The sequence below is a fragment of the Aureobasidium subglaciale genome (genome assembly GCF_000721755.1).
Source record: "Aureobasidium subglaciale EXF-2481 unplaced genomic scaffold scaffold_7, whole genome shotgun sequence".
In the NCBI taxonomy this organism is placed as follows: domain Eukaryota; kingdom Fungi; phylum Ascomycota; class Dothideomycetes; order Dothideales; family Saccotheciaceae; genus Aureobasidium; species Aureobasidium subglaciale.
The window spans coordinates 803,541-821,162 of record NW_013566988.1 but is presented as its reverse complement, the minus strand read 5'-3'; the positions used below and the strand labels follow the sequence as shown (position 1 = coordinate 821,162).

The 17,622-nt window shown below is 50.3% G+C and overlaps 11 protein-coding genes across 11 annotated transcripts; 7 read left to right on the top strand and 4 right to left on the bottom strand.

The window, feature by feature from the left end:
* Positions 1 to 11: 11 nt before the first annotated feature.
* AUEXF2481DRAFT_28557 (uncharacterized protein) lies at positions 12 to 1,026 on the top strand (the record flags this gene model as incomplete). The annotated part of the gene is made up of 3 exons (XM_013489463.1): positions 12 to 61; positions 240 to 408; positions 472 to 1,026. 3 exons carry the CDS (start codon positions 12 to 14, stop codon positions 1,024 to 1,026), a joined length of 774 nt encoding a protein of 257 aa, XP_013344917.1.
* Positions 1,027 to 1,485: 459 nt separating this feature from the next.
* AUEXF2481DRAFT_64262 (uncharacterized protein) lies at positions 1,486 to 2,907 on the bottom strand (the record flags this gene model as incomplete). Its single annotated transcript, XM_013489576.1, has 3 exons — positions 1,486 to 2,508; positions 2,561 to 2,701; positions 2,758 to 2,907. The coding sequence occupies 3 exons, from the start codon at positions 2,905 to 2,907 to the stop codon at positions 1,486 to 1,488; spliced, it is 1,314 nt and encodes a 437-aa protein (XP_013345030.1).
* Positions 2,908 to 2,978: 71 nt separating this feature from the next.
* Positions 2,979 to 3,680, top strand: AUEXF2481DRAFT_648732 (uncharacterized protein). Its single transcript, XM_013489718.1, has 3 exons — positions 2,979 to 3,190; positions 3,255 to 3,437; positions 3,510 to 3,680. Exons 1-3 carry the CDS (start codon positions 3,100 to 3,102, stop codon positions 3,614 to 3,616), a joined length of 381 nt encoding a protein of 126 aa, XP_013345172.1. The 5' UTR covers positions 2,979 to 3,099; the 3' UTR covers positions 3,617 to 3,680.
* A 63-nt stretch (positions 3,681 to 3,743) lies between these two features.
* Positions 3,744 to 4,937, bottom strand: AUEXF2481DRAFT_4100 (uncharacterized protein; the record flags this gene model as incomplete). The annotated part of the gene is made up of 2 exons (XM_013489389.1): positions 3,744 to 4,758; positions 4,813 to 4,937. 2 exons carry the CDS (start codon positions 4,935 to 4,937, stop codon positions 3,744 to 3,746), a joined length of 1,140 nt encoding a protein of 379 aa, XP_013344843.1.
* Positions 4,938 to 5,522: 585 nt separating this feature from the next.
* Positions 5,523 to 6,775, top strand: AUEXF2481DRAFT_64274 (uncharacterized protein; the record flags this gene model as incomplete). Its single annotated transcript, XM_013489579.1, has 3 exons — positions 5,523 to 5,726; positions 5,785 to 6,141; positions 6,197 to 6,775. 3 exons carry the CDS (start codon positions 5,523 to 5,525, stop codon positions 6,773 to 6,775), a joined length of 1,140 nt encoding a protein of 379 aa, XP_013345033.1.
* Positions 6,678 to 7,152, top strand: AUEXF2481DRAFT_648898 (uncharacterized protein). The gene has a single exon (XM_013489717.1). The coding sequence runs from the start codon at positions 6,768 to 6,770 to the stop codon at positions 7,044 to 7,046; it is 279 nt and encodes a 92-aa protein (XP_013345171.1). The 5' UTR covers positions 6,678 to 6,767; the 3' UTR covers positions 7,047 to 7,152.
* A 1,816-nt stretch (positions 7,153 to 8,968) lies between these two features.
* AUEXF2481DRAFT_648568 (uncharacterized protein) lies at positions 8,969 to 10,204 on the top strand. The gene has a single exon (XM_013489716.1). It carries the CDS (start codon positions 9,023 to 9,025, stop codon positions 9,965 to 9,967), a length of 945 nt encoding a protein of 314 aa, XP_013345170.1. The 5' UTR covers positions 8,969 to 9,022; the 3' UTR covers positions 9,968 to 10,204.
* Positions 10,204 to 11,205, bottom strand: AUEXF2481DRAFT_648655 (uncharacterized protein). The gene is made up of 2 exons (XM_013489715.1): positions 11,111 to 11,205; positions 10,204 to 11,054 (listed from the first exon to the last, which is right to left on the bottom strand). Exon 2 carries the CDS (start codon positions 10,948 to 10,950, stop codon positions 10,441 to 10,443), a length of 510 nt encoding a protein of 169 aa, XP_013345169.1. The 5' UTR covers positions 10,951 to 11,054; positions 11,111 to 11,205; the 3' UTR covers positions 10,204 to 10,440.
* Positions 11,206 to 11,750: 545 nt separating this feature from the next.
* Positions 11,751 to 13,413, top strand: AUEXF2481DRAFT_38882 (uncharacterized protein). Its single transcript, XM_013489540.1, has 2 exons — positions 11,751 to 12,506; positions 12,600 to 13,413. The coding sequence occupies exons 1-2, from the start codon at positions 12,002 to 12,004 to the stop codon at positions 13,244 to 13,246; spliced, it is 1,152 nt and encodes a 383-aa protein (XP_013344994.1). The 5' UTR covers positions 11,751 to 12,001; the 3' UTR covers positions 13,247 to 13,413.
* A 146-nt stretch (positions 13,414 to 13,559) lies between these two features.
* Positions 13,560 to 15,159, top strand: AUEXF2481DRAFT_38881 (uncharacterized protein). Its single transcript, XM_013489539.1, has one exon. The coding sequence runs from the start codon at positions 13,597 to 13,599 to the stop codon at positions 14,983 to 14,985; it is 1,389 nt and encodes a 462-aa protein (XP_013344993.1). The 5' UTR covers positions 13,560 to 13,596; the 3' UTR covers positions 14,986 to 15,159.
* Positions 15,160 to 15,916: 757 nt separating this feature from the next.
* On the bottom strand, positions 15,917 to 17,121 carry AUEXF2481DRAFT_4094 (uncharacterized protein; the record flags this gene model as incomplete). Its single annotated transcript, XM_013489388.1, has 4 exons — positions 15,917 to 15,945; positions 16,000 to 16,974; positions 17,033 to 17,054; positions 17,107 to 17,121. 4 exons carry the CDS (start codon positions 17,119 to 17,121, stop codon positions 15,917 to 15,919), a joined length of 1,041 nt encoding a protein of 346 aa, XP_013344842.1.
* Positions 17,122 to 17,622: the final 501 nt, after the last annotated feature.

The window sequence follows — 17,622 nt, the reverse complement described above, 5'->3', positions numbered from 1 at the left end:
GCGACACACCAATGGACCACGGACATCACGAACTCACGGCGGCTAACCGTGACACCTGGGAGTAAGTCCATCACTGTTTCCATCGACCATTCATAAGATACATTTCTTATCCATACTGCATTAATTACCAATTAAGCTGATGGTGATCACCATCGTCAGGCTCTCTAATCTACCATCTAATCACCTGAAAAGACTCCACATTCGAACCTGTGCTCAACACTGACTCGAACCTCTTGCAGTTCAAAAGCAAAAGACTATGATGCAAAGCCATGGCAAAAGAAGATAGCCTCCCAAGTAGCAGAAGCCTTGACTTCTCACGCCGATTGGCTGGGAGCGCATTGGGCTTCTACAGAGAACAGAGGATGCCGTCTTCTAGACTATGCATGTGGAACAGGCAGTGTAACTCGCGTATGTATCCTCCTTCTCTTCCAACCACCCATAGATCGAAATACTGACAGAGATTGACCCCAGGCACTAAGCACCCACATAACCCATGCCACAGGCCTTGACATTTCTCCCGCTATGTTGGAGCAATACACCGCTTTACTATCATCTTCCCATCCATCCCTGCACATCTCCACAGCAGTTGCAGATTTCTGCTCTCCCTCCCCTGATCACGCTCTCTCGGGCCCAGAATTCCACAACTTCAACATCGCAGGTGTAGCCCTCGGATTCCACCATTTCTCCTCTCCCGCCACCTGTCTCTCTAGCCTCTACTCCCATCTCTCTCCTTCTGGTGTGTTATTCGTAATCGATTGGTTACCAAACACTGTGAAAGCAGAGGATCATGTGGGAAGTAAGCGTGTTCATCCAGAAAGCGTGCAAGAGGAAGAAACAGAAGAATGGAAGAAGATGAAGAAAACGATCAAAACCAATGGGTTTGAGGAAAAAGATATGAGGAAGTTGTTCGAAGGGGCTGGGTTTGAAGATTTTGGGTTTGTGGTTTTGGAGGAGAAGTTTGTGTTGGAGATGAATGGGAAGAAGGTGGAGAAGACTGGGTTTATTGCAAAGGGGAGGAAGGTGTGAATGAGATTATGACGTTGTTGTCTGTTCTTGCCCTAGGTGAGACGTGTAGGTGCTCCTTCTGGCTTGGATATCTCTCAAGGTCTTGCATGTGCATCTGGTTATTGTGTCTTGCTTAACCTTGGAATATCAAGCGTCTGTTTACTTTCCCAACACAGCAGCGGTGGTCTAGTGGTCAAGACACCGCACAGATATGTCTTGCAAACACAAGCATGGAGGAGAGGATCTGCTTTGCTGTGTCTTCTCCAGACAATGTGGACATCGTGAGTTCGGATCTCACTCGCTGCATTCATCTTTCGCTTGGATTAGCAGTTACGAATTGCACAATGAAACAACAAGGATGAACTGTAAAGATAAATGTATCCAACGAATTGGACATTGTAAGATCGTGATACCATCTGTTTCCCCCTCCATGCTTTTTATGGGAAAATCGAAAAGTCTATAGTAAAAAGGGTAGAACGTTTAAGCCAGGGACTTGAGGTCGGAAAGACCAAGACGAGATGCCTCCTCGGAGAAGAGAGTCTTGATCTCCTTTGCGTCGGTCTTGCCATCGAGCTTGCTCTTGAAGACGGCGAGCTCGTCAACATCGAGCTTGGCAATCATGGCATCAGCATCGTTGAGGGCCTGGTCGATTTGTGCAGCACTGGCCTCGCCCTCGGCAAAGTAGTTGCCATCCTTGACGGCACCACGAACGACACGCTTGTTCTTCTTTGCGGCGTTCTTGGCAGCCTCCTTTGCCTTCTTGCCGTCGAGCTTTGCAGCCTTGTCGGCCTCCTCCTTCTCCTTTGCAAGACGAGCCTCCTCTTCCTTGGCCTTTGCTGCCTCTTCGGCGAGTCTGGTGGCCTCGGCCTCTCTTTCGAGTCTCTTCTTGTTCTTCTGGGCGTGCTCCTCCTTCTTGAACTTCTTGATACGCTCGTCGAGGCCAAGGCACTCGTCGACCATCTGGCGCAGACGCTGGTTGTCCTCGGCCTTTCTCTTCTTGCGGGCGTTGTTGTTCTTACGTTCGACGTGACGCTTCTGGTCACGGTTCTCATTGTCATCGGGAACATCCTCGTCGAGGTACTCGAAGGTTCTCCAGCTGTCAAAGTTGTACCAGAAGTTGTAGAAGTTCTCGACGTGCTCGCGGGTGCTGTTCTCGTCACCGAGCTTGGGGACGGGCTGGGTCTTGCTGAAACGGCCCTCGGCCTTGAAGACGTTGCTCCAGAGCTTGTAGAAGTTGCCCTTTTGGGTCTGCTTCTTGGTTGGGGGCTCGACCTCGGCGGCCTCATCGACGGAATCGAATTGGCGACGCTTGACGGGGTCACTGAGGATCTCGTGGGCTCTCTGGATGCACTTGAAGAAGTTGTCGTCCTCGTTACCACCAGCGGCGGCTCTCTTGTCGGGGTGGTGCTTGAGGACCTTTCTGCGGTGGGCCTTCTTGATTTGCTCCTCGGTGGCCTTCCAGCGGTACTTTGTTATGCCGAGAACGGCGTAGTGATCCTGGCTCTGTGTGGTTGTTAGATTTGGGTAGTGGAGAGTGTGAAACTGCATGACATACCTTCCAGTCCTTGGCCTCACGGGCAAGCATGGCAGGGTCCTCGGGCTCACTGATGTAACCGGCATCCTCTTCCTCGACCTGCTTGACGTTCTCCTGGGCGCGGATACGGTCATCCTCGGAAAAGGTGCGCTTGTGACGAGTCTGGAATTGAAGTCAGTCTCGTTCGAGATTGAAGGGTATGCTAGTCGCAATCGTACTCTACGGGCGTGGGCCAGGAAGTAAGGGCCGACGGGCTCGACATTGCGGCGAGCGGCAGCGGAAAGCTTGCCAACAGCCTTGAAGTCCTTGTCGGCGGACCAGCCGGCAGGGAGGGTAGGCAGAGCCTTGTTGATCTGAGATACAGACATATTGATGTTGATATGGGATAGATACAAGAGAGGGAGTCTGAACTTCTCATTTTCTGCGACAGTCTCGAATTTTTGGTCCGGGGAAGCGTCGAGCTTGGCATGTCCTCGCCCTCGGATCGTCCGTCATGTCGACAATAACTATTTCTTGATAGAGACAAGCAATCCTTGGATAGTCCCATAGTCAACAGAAACATGGTGTCAGCTCAGATCATACCTCACAACAAGACAGTGGTCCTGTCAACATATCGCGGCCTCTTGCGCGCAACGCGTATCGCCTTCCAAGGTATCCAACCACGCAAACTCTCCACCACCCGGACCAAGTCGCTAACTCAGCTACCTCTTCGCAGGCGACGAAAGCACACTATACAACTCCCGCCGATTTGCACGAGAGTCCTTCGACAAGAACCGCGGAGTCAAAGCAGGCAGTATCGAGGCTGAAAAGGCTGTCGAGCATGCCCAAGGCGTGGCTCAGATCCTCCGGGAAAATGTAGTACAAGGTGCAACTGACAAGGAAGAATCTGGAGCTTACAGTGAGTTCCAGGCCGCTCCTAAGTTTGGCGACGACGTCTGAACTCGACGACTGACACGATAGCCACGAATAGAACTCCGCATTCACGAGCAGACCGAGAAGGGCGACAACGAGTCCGTCAAGCAATTCAGAGGAACAACAAAGTCTTTTGCCGAAGTCAAGCGCTGCTCTCTGATTTGATATGTAATAGAATATATGATACCCCTCCCTCTGTTCAATCCTACGAAGATGCTCAAGCCCAAAAACGCCATGCTGTCTTTCATGAATCTCCGTATCGCTCAATCTCTACTTCGGCATGAACAACCATCTACTCGCCGGCCAAACTTGCGTACTGGACATCCTCGGATCCAGGCGGGGGTGCGACTAGATCGTAGTTGTCTGTGTTGGTGGATGGTCCGGCTGCTGACGATGAAGGTCCAGCAGCAATTGCTGGTCTGGTGGCCGACGTTGCCGCCTTTACTGCAGCATTTGTCTCACGGCCAGCTCTTGCGTTCGCCATGCGTGCTTCTCTGTCCATGTTGTCCAGCGTCTTGGGCTTGCCCCATTGTACTCGTAGTGGCACACCCTTGACGACTGCCCTTCCTTGACATGCTGCAGCCGCTGCTTCTGCCGTATCTCTGGTCATGTAATTGACGAATGCGCAATGCGATCGATGTGAACATATAAGCGAGCGAAGTGCTCCGAATTGTGAGAAGAAGACGCGAATGTCGTGCTCGGGAAGGTCGTCCTCGACACCAGTAACGAAAAGTGACATGACGTGCTTGTCGGCCGGGGGGAGAATATCTTGTGGTTGCGGTGGCAGCGCTGCAGTGTTTGGGAATGGGCGTGCTCTTGATGCTCCCTTGACAGGGCGTGATGGAGGGCCGTATCCTGCTGGCTTCGAGTCTTTTGTACGGATGGGTCCAGGTCTGGCGCCTTCTGAGGATGGTCCTTCGAGCATCTTCTGTCCTGATGCGGCACCCTCCTCTTCCAGTCTTCTCTGCTTTTTATAGTGCGGCTCGCTCTGGGCAAGTCTGCGCAACAGGTCCCTAGCTTTTTCATCCGTCTGATCATATGCCTCCACAGCTCCCCTGCCTTCTTCGATCTCCTTTTCGTGGTTCTGAGCATAATACTCTCTGTTGATCTCGCTGTTGGGTCCAGGTGTGATCATCTTCAAGGCAGCGTCGCGTACAACAATGGGAAGTCCGAAGCTCAGGTCAAGCATACAGCACTGACAGCAGTTCTTCAGTCTAGCGCATGTCAAGCAAAGATTTGTTCGCTTCTGGCGCGCCGTGCGATCCGTCTTCCAGCGAAACACTGTGAATGGGCGAGTGCAGATTTTGCTGCATCTTATTAGTCAAGCTCTTGAGAAGTCTGAATTCACAGAAGGTACTCACCATTCAGCACCGTAATCCTCCTTCAAGACCTGAACATAAGGGTTGTCACCAAGGCACTTTTCGCACGCTGAAGGCATGTCGGTGGATTCCCATCCTGAGCGGTTCAAATCCTGCTTGGGAGGCATGTTGGATGGCGGTTGACGAAGGTGAATGTGGTATGGTGAGGATCGCGTAGGTTCTTGGAGCTAGTCGCCTAGTTGGAATGGCTTTGCGACGAGATAAATGATCGGGGTTCAAAAAGTTGATGGGTGCTGTATAAGCAGAAGCTGAGACGCGCATCAACCAACTCGCAGATGCAACGAAAGTGACGTTTTTGCCGAAGTTCAAACGGCACCTCCGTTGCTCTCTCCGCAATTGATGGGCCGGAAACCACGGATTCCGTATGCATGTGAATGCCGCAGCGGAAATTTGGGTGAGGCACGGTGAGATGGCTTCGAGACGCTAGGGTAGAGCCAATTGGAGATAATGAAATTGCTCGGAGGCAGGCAGGTACCCCCCCCGCCGCGTCTCGTACGATGTTTATGGAAAGAGCCACCCCTTTATAATTATTTTAGTGCTGCTGCCATTTCTTTGCCCCAATCCCGCGTGCAGTCCGCTTCCTTCCTTCTATCGTCCCTTCTACTTGCGCTCAACCGCATCTTCAATTCTACGAACTTTGTAGTGTCTTTCTCTTCTTCTACAACTCCCGTTTCTTCTCACACTTCACAAGCATGGCTCCTCATTCGCTCGAACATGAAGACCACAACCGCGATGCTGCCTTCAACAAGGTCATGCACGGTACTTCTGCTCAGAAGAGAGGTGGTTTCGCTGCCATGTTGAGCAAGGGTGCAGACGGTCAAAAGGCTGCTGTCGACGAATACTTCAAGCACTGGGACAACAAGGATGCAAAGGACGAGACTCCTGAGACCAGAGAGGTGCGTAGGCTGGGATGTTGATCCTCTCCAATCGACCTCATATTGACCCCCTGAATAGGCCAGAAGAGCAGAGTACGCTACTCTGACCCGTCACTACTACAACTTGGCAACCGACCTCTACGAGTACGGTTGGGGTCAATCTTTCCACTTCTGTCGTTTCGCCTTTGGAGAGCCCTTCAAACAAGCTGTTGCCCGTCACGAGCACTACCTCGCCCATGTCATGAACCTCAAGGACAACATGAAGGTTTTGGACGTCGGTTGTGGTGTTGGTGGCCCTGCAAGAGAGATTGTCAAGTTCTCTGGCGCAAACGTCACTGGTCTGAACAACAACGACTACCAGATTGAGAGAGCCACCCACTACGCTCAGAAGGAGGGTCTTTCGCACAAGCTCGACTTTGTCAAGGGCGACTTCATGGTATGATCATTCTGAACCCCTGGTAGCTACCTTTCATAAACTAACACATTCCCAGCAAATGGCATTCCCCGAAAACACCTTCGATGCCGTCTACGCCATCGAGGCCACCGTCCACGCTCCTTCCCTCGAGGGAATCTACTCTCAAATCTTCCGCGTCCTCAAGCCCGGCGGTGTTTTCGGTGTCTACGAATGGCTCATGACTGATGCTTACGACAACGACAACCCCCACCACCGTGAGATCCGTCTCGGCATCGAGGTCGGTGATGGTATCTCCAACATGGAGAAGATCGAGGTCGCTCTTGCCGCCATGAAGGCTGCTGGTTTCGAGCTTGAGATCAACGAGGATCTCGCAGAGCGCGACGACCCTTACCCCTGGTACTGGCCTATTGCTGGTCAGCTCAAGTACATGAGCAGCATCTGGGATCTCCCCACTCTTGCTCGTATGACCAAGGCTGGTCGCTGGACTGCACATAACTTTGTTGGTGCTCTTGAGAAACTCGGTCTTGCCCCTAGAGGTACTCAGAAGACCGCTGACTCACTGGCCGTCGCCGCCGACGCTCTTGTCGCTGGTGGTAGAGAGAAGCTTTTCACTCCCATGTACCTCATGGTTGGTCGCAAGCCCATGAATGCATAAGCGATGCGATGACTTTTCTTGTTTCTTTCTTCTTTGCCATTTCTCATCTTCTTTCTTTTTCGAATACCACTTACTAGAGAACCCACACACATGTTTTATTAATCGGCTTGGAAGGGGGAATCACTTGCATGGCGACCAGGGACAAGCTACAATTATAACAACAGAGAGGACTGTTGCGGATACATTTTGTCTCGAGACTACTATTACTGATGTAAAACAAATGTACAATCACGTTGAACGATCATTTCAGAGGATTCCTTCTCTATCCTGAGCGTGTGACATGCATTCATAGCTGCTACAATGTCATGCTTGAGAACTTGGAGATCCTATCAACAATCGCAAGGAGCGGCGGCAACAATTGCAATCGACCATGGACGACATTTCAGGCGAGGACAAAAAAAGTCTCTGGCGGAACCGAGCTCGAGTGACATCTTGCAGCATGTAAAGATCAAGGAGGGACTTGATCAAAGCCGTATAGACAGCAATGATGACACGACAGCAATCGACTAGACAATTTGTAGACCACAAGGCTCAACATAAACTTTGTGTGACAGGAAAGCTGCGAAACGATGCAAATGAAAGCCAGCAGAAGAAGAGGAGGCGCAGGTGCAGTTCGTTGGAGCCGCTCACAGACAAGATTCTGGCAGGAAGATTACACGTGTTGTAGACAAGCCTTGGAGGTGCACAAGGATCGAGATTGAGAACAAAAAGTGAATTGTATTGACAAATACAGAAGGTTTATGGAAAAAGGTTCAATCAGATATCGTACGTAGCATCAATGATCCCACCATAGTGGAAATTCTCAGTGCTTGACTCTATACTTTTTTATCATCATAGAGGAACCCTTCTTCAAAATGCGCCTCGACTCTACACAAAAGAAGAACATGACGAATGACAGAATAGATCAAGCGTCGATGGTGTAGAGGCATTGGAATCAACATCATGTAGGTGATGGCAGCCGTGATGTTGAATGACGACAACTCCTTCGACATTAAAATACTCATACCTACTTGGATGAGAAGTCAGCAAAGATAATCTTTGAAAACGTGCAACCACCACGTTGTTGTGAAGAAGTGTTGAATATAACGCGTGAACTCAGAAAGCCGTCTTACTCAAGCCCTTCCCACCGGCACCAAACTGTTTCACCCAAGACGAGTAAACCACTTCAGCACACGGAAGCCCCATTATACCGATTTTTCACTTTGCCGAAGCGCAGTTACTAAAAAGGTTTAAATTGTAACTCCACAACCCGTCATCCCTGGACTTGAAACACAGGTAGGGTATCAGGGAGGGGGGCTCGGTGGGTATAGGTAAACTTCATTGAATGGATTGACTAGTTGTCATCATTGCGTTTTGGGGGATGGGGAAGATGGTGTAGGTGTTGGTGTGGTAGGTTGATGAGGAGAGGTAGCTTACCCTGGATCGTCTATCATGAGCGGTGGTCAAGGCGATGTTGTGTTGCAATTGACTGCCTTTATGTGCTTGTTAGCAAATTTGATCAGAGAAGATCGTTGTGGAGGAATGTGAAGAGATGCCAAAGGTGAATTTGGATCAGACAGGTAAGCTTGGTGTATGAGTATCCGCATAATTTTCTTGGTAGCAGAACTGAATATAAATACAATCATCCTGAAAACACCTTTGGCAAGGCTTGAGGGCATGTGGAGGGAATAAGTTGATAGCGTACCTTTGTGATGCAAGAGAGTCCTCCCACCCATTGCGCACAACTTCTATGCGTTGAGTGAGAGGACTCGCTGCGTCTGGAAGACGGATCAAGAAAGTAGAGAAGAAACTAGAGAGCTTTGCGCAGGTCAGCACATGTTTACTCATAGATGTCGAGTGATGTATAGATAGGTGATATAGGATGTGGTTCAGATGGTAGTGCATGTTAGTTTATGGCTCAGGAAACCCCGAGGGTTGATCGCCAACTAGTAGTGTTGGGTTTTCTTCCTAACCAGTGAAGTATTGGAGAATTGGACTTACACAAAAAGAGAAAAGTAAACATGTCAAGCCGCCAGCGGTCTCGCATGTTGTTGAAATGATACGCGCGCGCGTGATGATAGAAGAGTGTGTGAGAGGAAGGAAGAAAGCGCAGAGAGCGAGAAAAGTCAGAGAGAATTCGAGCTTGGGCCACTTGCGGAGGACGTCACGCATCTTGCCGAAGTTTGGAGCAGAAGCAGATCAAGAAATCATCGACTCTGGACAGTTCGCTCGGTTCAATTCAAGCAACCACATAAAATAATACTCACTATGGCCGATCGTCGTCGTACCAATGCGCCAATTGGCGGCACTTCTGCACCCATATTCGTTCCCACTCAAGAATCAACCTCATCACAGCGACCAGTTCGCCAACGATCCTCTTCTACGTCTCGTAAAATCTTCCTACAGACTGGTCTTGTGCCCTCGGCCTCTGGATCAGCTTATCTCGAACTTCACCCTTCAACCGACGCCCCGAGAACGACGCTCGTAGCTCAGAGTGGTACTCTCAAACTTACCTGCACTGTTCACGGCCCGCGACCGCTTCCTCGAACCGCGCCTTTCAGCCCGAACCTCCTTCTCAGCACACACGTCAAATTCGCTCCGTTCGCAAGTCGCCAAAGAAGAGGCTACCTGCGCGATACTGCCGAAAGAGATTTGGGATTGCACCTGGAGACAGCACTAAGGGGTGTGGTGATTGGAGAGCGCTGGCCCAAATCTGCCGCCGAGGTCGTCATTACTGTTCTGGAGAGCGAGGAAGACGATTGGTGGCGTGATGATGATGCCAGCAAGAAGAACATTGGAGGTGTAGGCTTGATGAATGTCCTGGCTGGTTGCGTCACTGCTGCAAGTGCTGCTCTTGTGGATGCTGGGATCGACTGTGTCGACCTTGTCTCAGGCGGTGTTGCCGCCCTGGCTGGCGAAGGAAAGGGACAGCTTGTCATGGATCCTTGCCCGAGCGAGCACAACGACTTGCGCGCAGCTGCCGTGGTCGCACACCTTCAGTCAAGAGATGAGCTTACAGAGTTGTGGGTCAAGGGTGATTCAGGCGAAGGCTTCGAGACGCTGGTCGATCGCGCTGTGGGTGCTGCAGGTCAATCTAGAAGTGTGCTTGCTGAAGCTGTCAGGGAGGCTGCTGAGATCAAGACTAGTGCCCAGACGGTGGAAACCGGCAAGCAAGAGGTGGTCAAGGTTACCGATGTCGAGATGACTGGATGAACCCGCGGGACACATCAGGAAGAGACTGAAAAGACATAAAGCCTGCTGACGTCGGACAGACTTGTATCCATGTCACTGCTCTTGAGGGCGCAGACAAGCTCAGCAAGTCATGCGTACAGGCCATGTTGCGCCACGGGCACTCGAAGCAGCAAGCTCAGGCAAGGGCCTTGCCGTTTGTATCGCCAACCTTCAGTACAACAAGAAAGGTTTCACTTCGTCGAGCTAAGGATGTACAGAGATGGCTGGCTCAAGGTGCGCATGTGAATGCCGAGCTTGATGTCATATACACAACTAAAACATCGACCACGCGCTCGAGAAGTAACGATAATGATGTTGTAGCATACGCCGATTATGTACCATACAAAAGCCTCCGAGCAATTCTATCCCAAAACTCACACGCTGACCCTAACAACCAATATATATCCAGTGCAGTACGCATACACCGATGAAACTCAACAAGACCATACGACACACTATCCCATACGTCCTCTCGGTAATCTAGGAGGCGCTGGACTGGCTGACAGCTTGATCGACGGTGTACCCCGTGGCATATAAACACCACTCGAAGGTCTTCCAATCGGTGTCAACTCACTATCCTGTGAAGGCACCGTCTCAACCACGGGCAAGTCCTTTGGCGGATCCACATAATAGCTTTTCCTCAACATAAACACCTCATTCTTGAACAACCAACTCGCACCCAAGAACAAATCCGTCTTTTCATTCGCAGCAGGACTGGTGACCCCATCACCAATCTCCAATACTTCAAACTCCACCTTCTCGTGCTCTTTCCTGAATTTGCCCGTCTGAAACGTGATAGGTAGGATGTAGTTTATGCTGACTTCTCGATCTTCGAAACTGCATACTTTCTTGATCAAACCGACACCTAGATGATCGCGAGGGCTGGACTCGAGGTTTCTGGCAGCTTCATACTCGTCAATTTTTTGGAGACTGTATTCGAGTTTGAGTTTGCGAACGAGGTCCATGGTGATGAAGTTTGCGCATGCTCCAGTGTCACATTTCGCCCAGACGACTACTTCTTGCTTCTCGCCGTTTCGTACGATTAGAGGGATGTGGGTGTGATCACCACCTTCCTGGATTGATGTTAGAATTGCGGTGCAGGGTCTTGACTTGGGACGCTATTACTAATGCTGACACAATGTCGCTGGCTATTTGTAAGGGCTTCTTGTGCCACTTGTCGACGATGGCTCTGATGATGTCTATTTGCTCCGGTGGGATACCGAATGAAGACTCGTTATCGGGTTTTGAGGGTGAGTCGTCGACAGAGATTGCGGGTGTCAATTGTTGAGGATCCATAATAGTCCGTTCTCGTGTCCTGTTCCAGTAATGTGATTATAGTGAGAGCTGCTCGGGTGAAACAGTGTGAATGGGAGTACCTACGTCCTGTTACGAGGTCTTATAAGTGCTCCTACCTATTGAATCCTCTAAGCCACCAGGCTCTGCCATCAATATTTCGTGCTAAGGCTGCTCAAAGGCGGAGCTCTCTACGACAGCCCTCGACTATGATGGCGACTTCTAGACCATACGCGGACAAGCTTTGATGCAATGCAATATATTTTGCTCCACGAAAGCACGCGGCATGTCGGATTAATCAGCACTAAGCAAGCCTTGGATTGAAAGGTGCAATTATCCATGCGCAGCATTTAGCATGATGGTAGAAGTAATCGTCCCGCGTATCTATATTAGGAAAACGATCATGCAAGCTCCTGCCTCTCCTTCCTTCACCGGTACTTCCTCAGTCAACACCACTCAGGCGACGAGGCACTGCTCTTGGCAAGCGAGATGTCAGCCCCCTCGCCATGTGGATAAAAGTACTCGCTCATGCATGTCACATCCAATCAATGACATTTCAAGGTGGGGCGGCGCTCATGCAGACAGGCTGTGTTCAGTGGTAGGGATTGTTGTGTGACGCTTTTCCTACCCTCTTCTCTTTCTTCACAACTCCGGAATATCTTCTCTCTGCTCTTGTTGGGTTTGAGAAACAAGGCAAGAGTGCTAGCTACTCCGCCACTGATCATGGCCGGCGAGTTTGAGCTTCCGGTCATTGAACCAACAGGCAAACCGAGGATCTCAACCAATGTTCGAGCTGTTGGCAAAGACTCGAGGACCAACTCCGCTGCGAGTTCTTCTGTCCACTTCTCGCCCATATCATACAATACCTACAACACGGACTCGACCTTTGTATCACCAGGCTTACTACGTCAAAATTCTGTTCGCGAACGACCTGCTCTGCAAGGATATCCTAAGCTAGCAAGGTTCATCGGAGAGCGACCTGGCTTTGCAATTTTCCGGCGCTTCTCTGAGCTCAATGCGCGTAATCTATTATATCTCCAGGCGGAGCTGCTGGATATTGAGGAAGAGCTATATGAGTTGGAGATGGATGATCAGAGAGATCAAGATTTGAGGCAATTACAATTCAGCATGCGAGGCATACACAATGGCAGAGTCGCACCAGAAGGATCCAAAGCGCATGCTCGATGGAAGCTGTATGAAGATCAGCGGAAGCTGTTGAAAGAATATAGTAAGTAGTGCTATGGCGAAGTTCTCACAAAAGAACACTCGCCAGCGGTCTACTACACGCATCTATATCATCGCTGACACTGATACCGCAAAGACGAGATCTTGATACAGCAGCACAAACTGTACAGTCTTCCAAGACCAACACATGGTGAAGTCCGTGGTCTCCGAGAATTCATCTGTGACAGCGACATCCACGGTCACAGCAGCGATCAAGAATGGCTACATCACCCTGAGAATACTATCTGGAGTCTAAGTGTAGACGAGAAGGCAAAATACGAAACGGACCAGCAAAGAGCACGAGCACATGAAAGAGCAAAGGCCACCCAGACAGATCTTGTCAGTCTGTCAGGACATGTCGCTCCAGACTCCTTCACAAACCTGCTAAGAAGCAAAGTCGTACAACGCTTCCATGTGCTCTTTGGCCATCGTCTTCTACAAGAAGACGCAGAATTTGGTGGCCACATGTATCGAGGAGAGATTCTGGAAAAGCTGGCCTTCTACATCAGTATTCTCTTTGCCTCTGTACTTCCGACTGGTAGCATCATCGCTCTCTACTACATTCCTGTGTTGATCTGGAGATTGATCTTCATCGGACTCTGGAGTGCGACATTCAGTTTTTGTCTGGCCTTCTTTACTTCGGCTACCCGGATTGAAATCTTTACTGCGAGTGTGGCATTGGCCTCGGTACAAGTTGTTTTTGTCGGTACGAATGGTGTTACTGTGATCCCTGCTAGTCGATGATGGTTTTTTTGATATATGTTTCTACAGGCAGCAACGAATAATGATTCCGGATGACATGGTTATGAGGGTTGGACTCGGATGGAGGCATGAGGTATGGTTACATGAGCAATGATGGTACGAGATGTGTCGATAGAAATGAATACAAACCGAATAATTACGATCTGCCTGCTCTTAATACTCACTTCTAGCTCGTGATGAACGAACGATGAATCAATAATGGCCCAAAAAGGAAAGCGCGCTTCTCTCCAACAAAGGGTCGCGTGCATCGGCGCGTCGCACTCGAAGACGAACCTTGATTCTTTCTACTTCTTACTCTACCAGTCGCATAGCAGCAAACTCTCATACACACCATGGATAATAGTCTCTCAGATCCGAGCGACTGGCTCAACACTTCACTACCACCCTTTTCGGCGCTCGAAAACTCACTACGATGTCAAGTGTGCAAGGACTTCTTCACCACGCCGATGGTCACGACCTGTTCGCATACATTTTGCAGTATTTGCATTCGTCGCTGTCTCTCTGTTGACGGCAAATGTCCTGCCTGCCGAGCAAACGATCAAGCCAGTAAACTACGACGCAACTGGGCTTTGGAGGAAGTCGTCGGTGCTTTTAAAACAGCCAGACCGGTCGCATTGGAGATCGCGACGAAAGATAAGAAGGGGAAGGAAGAAGCTCCGAGTCGGCCAAACAAAAGGAGGAGAATGCAGAGGAATAGTGGAGGCAGTGACCTTACTGTTCGCACCACGCGGAGTCAGGCAAAGAGGACACAGGATGCCGACGGCCAACCTCCAGCTTTCGACGGCGCAGACGACAACGGTAGTGATGCTGAATATACAGAGAACGGCAGAAATCAGCCAGAAAGAGCTCAAACACCAGATGATGGCTTGGTGGCCTGTCCGATCTGCCAAACTCGGATGAAAGAAGAAGTCGTCTTTAATCACATTGGAACGTCAGCATGCACCTCTCCTTCGCAGAAACAAAGAGAACGACCCCAACCCACCACAAAATCAACGCCACAACCGCCAACAAATACAAAACCCCTCCCAGACCGTCTCACAGAATTCAACTACTCACTTCTAAACGACAAAGCCCTCCGCAAAAAGCTCACAGAACTCGGTATTCCATCAGGCGGCTCCAAAGCCCTGTTATCGCGTAGACACACCGAGTGGGTAAATCTCTGGAATGCAAACGTTGACGCAGGAGCACCACGCACGAAACGAGAACTGTTGAACGAACTCAACAAGTGGGATCGGTCTATCGGTCGCGAGCCAGACCAATTCGGGACCAGCAATCAAGTCATGAAAAAGGACTTTGACGCTCAAGCATGGAGTTCTGGAAACAAAGACGATTTCTCACGCTTGATAGAGCAAGCAAGACAAGGGAGAAACAAACAAGCAGCTCAACAACAAAAAGAATCCGCTCTCGCCAAAGACTCCGAAACCAAAGACGAACAGGATCCAGAAGCCATGCAAATTGACACAGCCTCATCCTCACAACCTCTCGAGCCGGAAAAAGATCTTCCAAAAGGCTACCACGATGCAACGAATCCGCAAGAAAATTTCCCCGATGTAGAGCATCCACCGCCATCGGGACAGAGGGTTCCTCCTCCGAAACCACTGAAGAAGGAAACTTCCCTACCCGAGACTTTTGGAACAGATGCGCAGAAGGTGAATATGTTTGAGGTTTCGAGTCATCCTATTGCTGATGTTGATCCGGCCGCTGAGACTGAAGGGCATTGAGTTGCTGGATGTTGTGGAAAGTCTGTGTGTGATGAGATGGTATTGTTGTAATTGAGAAGATGCATGGTTGGGGATGAGGGATGTGTATAGGATGGAGCTTACTCTTGCTTTTACTTCGGTCAGGCAGAATATGATAGGCCTGAAAAACAATGCCCAAGAATTTTTACCTGTTTCATTCCCTCGACCACTACGGATATATCTCAACCTTTTGTGCTGCAAGAAGTATAATACAAAGATTGATATCAACATCGATATCGATGAAATTCACTCTAGAATACACAAGGACACAACATCCATACGTCTGCTAGCATGCTCCAAATCGCTAGGATGAAGATGATCTTTACAGGTTGATGGTCCAGATTTCTGCCAGAGAGGAGGGGGAAACCCCCCACAATGACAGGTAAACATAGCACAGACGAAAATGGGAGGACAAGTCAAGAAGAGCAAGACAGCAAATAACGCCAATCGCGCCATCGCTGTATGTGATTTCGTGATCATTATCTGTAACAAACCACACCCATTAATGCCAATGATGCAATGAGAAAAGAAGGTGAAAGTGAAAAGTAATCGCAGCCGCAGAAAAAAGCAAAAGCATCAAACCCCTTTCACCTTGACTTGTATGTACCCACGGTTTGTAAAAAGCTTTGTGTCATGTTCGGGGCAAGGCCGAAAAAACACATGAGCTCAAAAATGCTTGTCAAAAACAACGCTCGAAATGCCACTCGATAGGTTGTCGCTAAAGGGCCCAGTCAGCCAGTGATTCCCACTGATCGTTGATGACACAAGCACCTGTTGGCAATGCAATGCCATAACCTTCGGTCGAGGTAGGCTCGTCGCTACCAAAGAGCTCGGCGAATGTGGCAGAATAGTCTGGCTGCTGACCCATGTCGTTCAAAGGAACGACCTCGTCAGGCGACTCACCAAACGCGTACTAAGCGTCCGGATTATTACCTGGTGAAGCTATTCATGAGTCAGCGAGTGTCGTAGAATCGGATGTTGACAATTCAAACTTACATGTCTGGCGGGGAGGAGAATCAAGTCTAAGACGTTTGTGAGCGGGATACTCACTTGCGCGCACATATTGAGGATCTTGAGGATGGGCTTGCTGTTGCTGGTCGTGAAGTGTGGGCGGTGCAGTGTGTGAGGGCTCCATGTCGCCAGCTTGAGCGGCAGCGGCTTGGAGCTGACTTATGGCGGCTGCAGGAAGTGGATCATTGACGGGATCATGATGTACGTGTTCGGATGAGGTAGCAGGTGCGTGTTGGTGATGCGGTTGGTGGTTGGTCGCTGTGAAGGTGGGCATAGGGTATGCGTTTGGCGATGCAGCATGGCTTTGTGGAGGAGAGACGTCGGCGTAATGGTGCTGGCCACGCTGATCGTGTTGAGACTGCTGGTCATGCGGATCAAGCTGGTCGTGGTGCTCGTCGGCATGGTGATATACATGTTCCGAGTCGTCTTGCGAGATGTGGCTGTCCGGAGCGGAGAGAGAAGCGGTTCGCATCTGAGCCCGAGAGGGAGCAGGTGGGAAGGTGATGTTCTTCTCGGTCATTCTTGTCTGCAGTTCGGCAATGTAGTCCCTCAAAGCGAACGTCTCATGCTGCAGGGCCTTGTAGTTGTCCTCCATGACCAGATAGCGCTTAAGATCGTCTTCCAGCTTGTTGATGTGCTGCTCCTTGCGCATGCGGAAGGCTCGCTGAGCGGCACGATTCTGCGCAGCACGCTTTGTGTTAGAAAGCTCGCGTTGGGCTCTTCCCTTCTTGCCGGCAGCACCTCCCTGAGCAGTGGGGTCCGAGGGGTCGGCATGAGGATGGCCTAGATCAGAAGCTTGGTGAGGCATGCCGTATGACTGGATGGCCATGACCTGCTCGTGATGGTGCTGTGGACTCGACTGCTGGGGATGGTGTGCGCCGTAGGCATTGGCAGGAGGCTGGTGGGGTTGTGGAAGAGGGGCATGGTTGTTTTGAGCGGCGATGAGCTGGTCGCGCAGACCTAGACGCGCACTGTGTCAGTTTCGAGTCAAGGCGCATTGTAGAAGAGTCCGTCTTACTCATCTCAAAGGCCTGCGAGTCCTACACCATCTGTCAGCAATGCATCTCTGAACGGGCACGGAGATGGACTTACAGCAGCCGAAGACATGGTGCTTGTTGTGGTCGCAATGCCGTCGTAGCAGTAGGGATAACTGCGCCCGTCAGCATTTCACTCGCGGTAGAGGCCATGCCGGCGGTGATATATTGCGGCAAATGTGGTTGCCAAACTTACTTTGTCTTGGTTGTCGGGTTGGCTTAACTGGTCATGCTCACTAAGCAAGACTTATGTAAGAACATGTGCCTTCCCCAAAGGAGCCTTCTGTCACCCCGCTTTTGGCTTCTTCCCCGGCGACTTCCACTTCTGTACAACAACCCCTCTACACGTACTCGTACTCGGCCTCGAGTGCCTACTTTCTACGAGTCCCTAGTCACTGGAGCAAGAGAAACCTGGGTATGCCTCGATGAAATCTGTCTCGAATATGGAAGTATGTTTGTGACTACAAACAGCCTTCCTCGTGGTGCATGATATCACACAAGTCTACTCTATTCTGAGGGAGAATCTCGGACAACTCACCGAAGAACTTTCGAGCTGGGGCGGCCTCTATTATAT

Coding starts and splice junctions, on each gene's coding strand:
- AUEXF2481DRAFT_648732 (XM_013489718.1), top strand. CDS start 3,100: ATGGTGTCAGCTCAGATCATACCTCACAACAAGACAGTGGTCCTGTCA. Junction 3,191..3,254: donor AACGCGTATCGCCTTCCAAG/GTATCCAACCAC, acceptor ACCTCTTCGCAG/GCGACGAAAGCACACTATAC. Junction 3,438..3,509: donor GGAAGAATCTGGAGCTTACA/GTGAGTTCCAGG, acceptor AGCCACGAATAG/AACTCCGCATTCACGAGCAG.
- AUEXF2481DRAFT_648898 (XM_013489717.1), top strand. CDS start 6,768: ATGCATAAGCGATGCGATGACTTTTCTTGTTTCTTTCTTCTTTGCCAT.
- AUEXF2481DRAFT_648568 (XM_013489716.1), top strand. CDS start 9,023: ATGGCCGATCGTCGTCGTACCAATGCGCCAATTGGCGGCACTTCTGCA.
- AUEXF2481DRAFT_648655 (XM_013489715.1), bottom strand. CDS start 10,950: ATGGACCTCGTTCGCAAACTCAAACTCGAATACAGTCTCCAAAAAATT.
- AUEXF2481DRAFT_38882 (XM_013489540.1), top strand. CDS start 12,002: ATGGCCGGCGAGTTTGAGCTTCCGGTCATTGAACCAACAGGCAAACCG. Junction 12,507..12,599: donor GAAGCTGTTGAAAGAATATA/GTAAGTAGTGCT, acceptor GATACCGCAAAG/ACGAGATCTTGATACAGCAG.
- AUEXF2481DRAFT_38881 (XM_013489539.1), top strand. CDS start 13,597: ATGGATAATAGTCTCTCAGATCCGAGCGACTGGCTCAACACTTCACTA.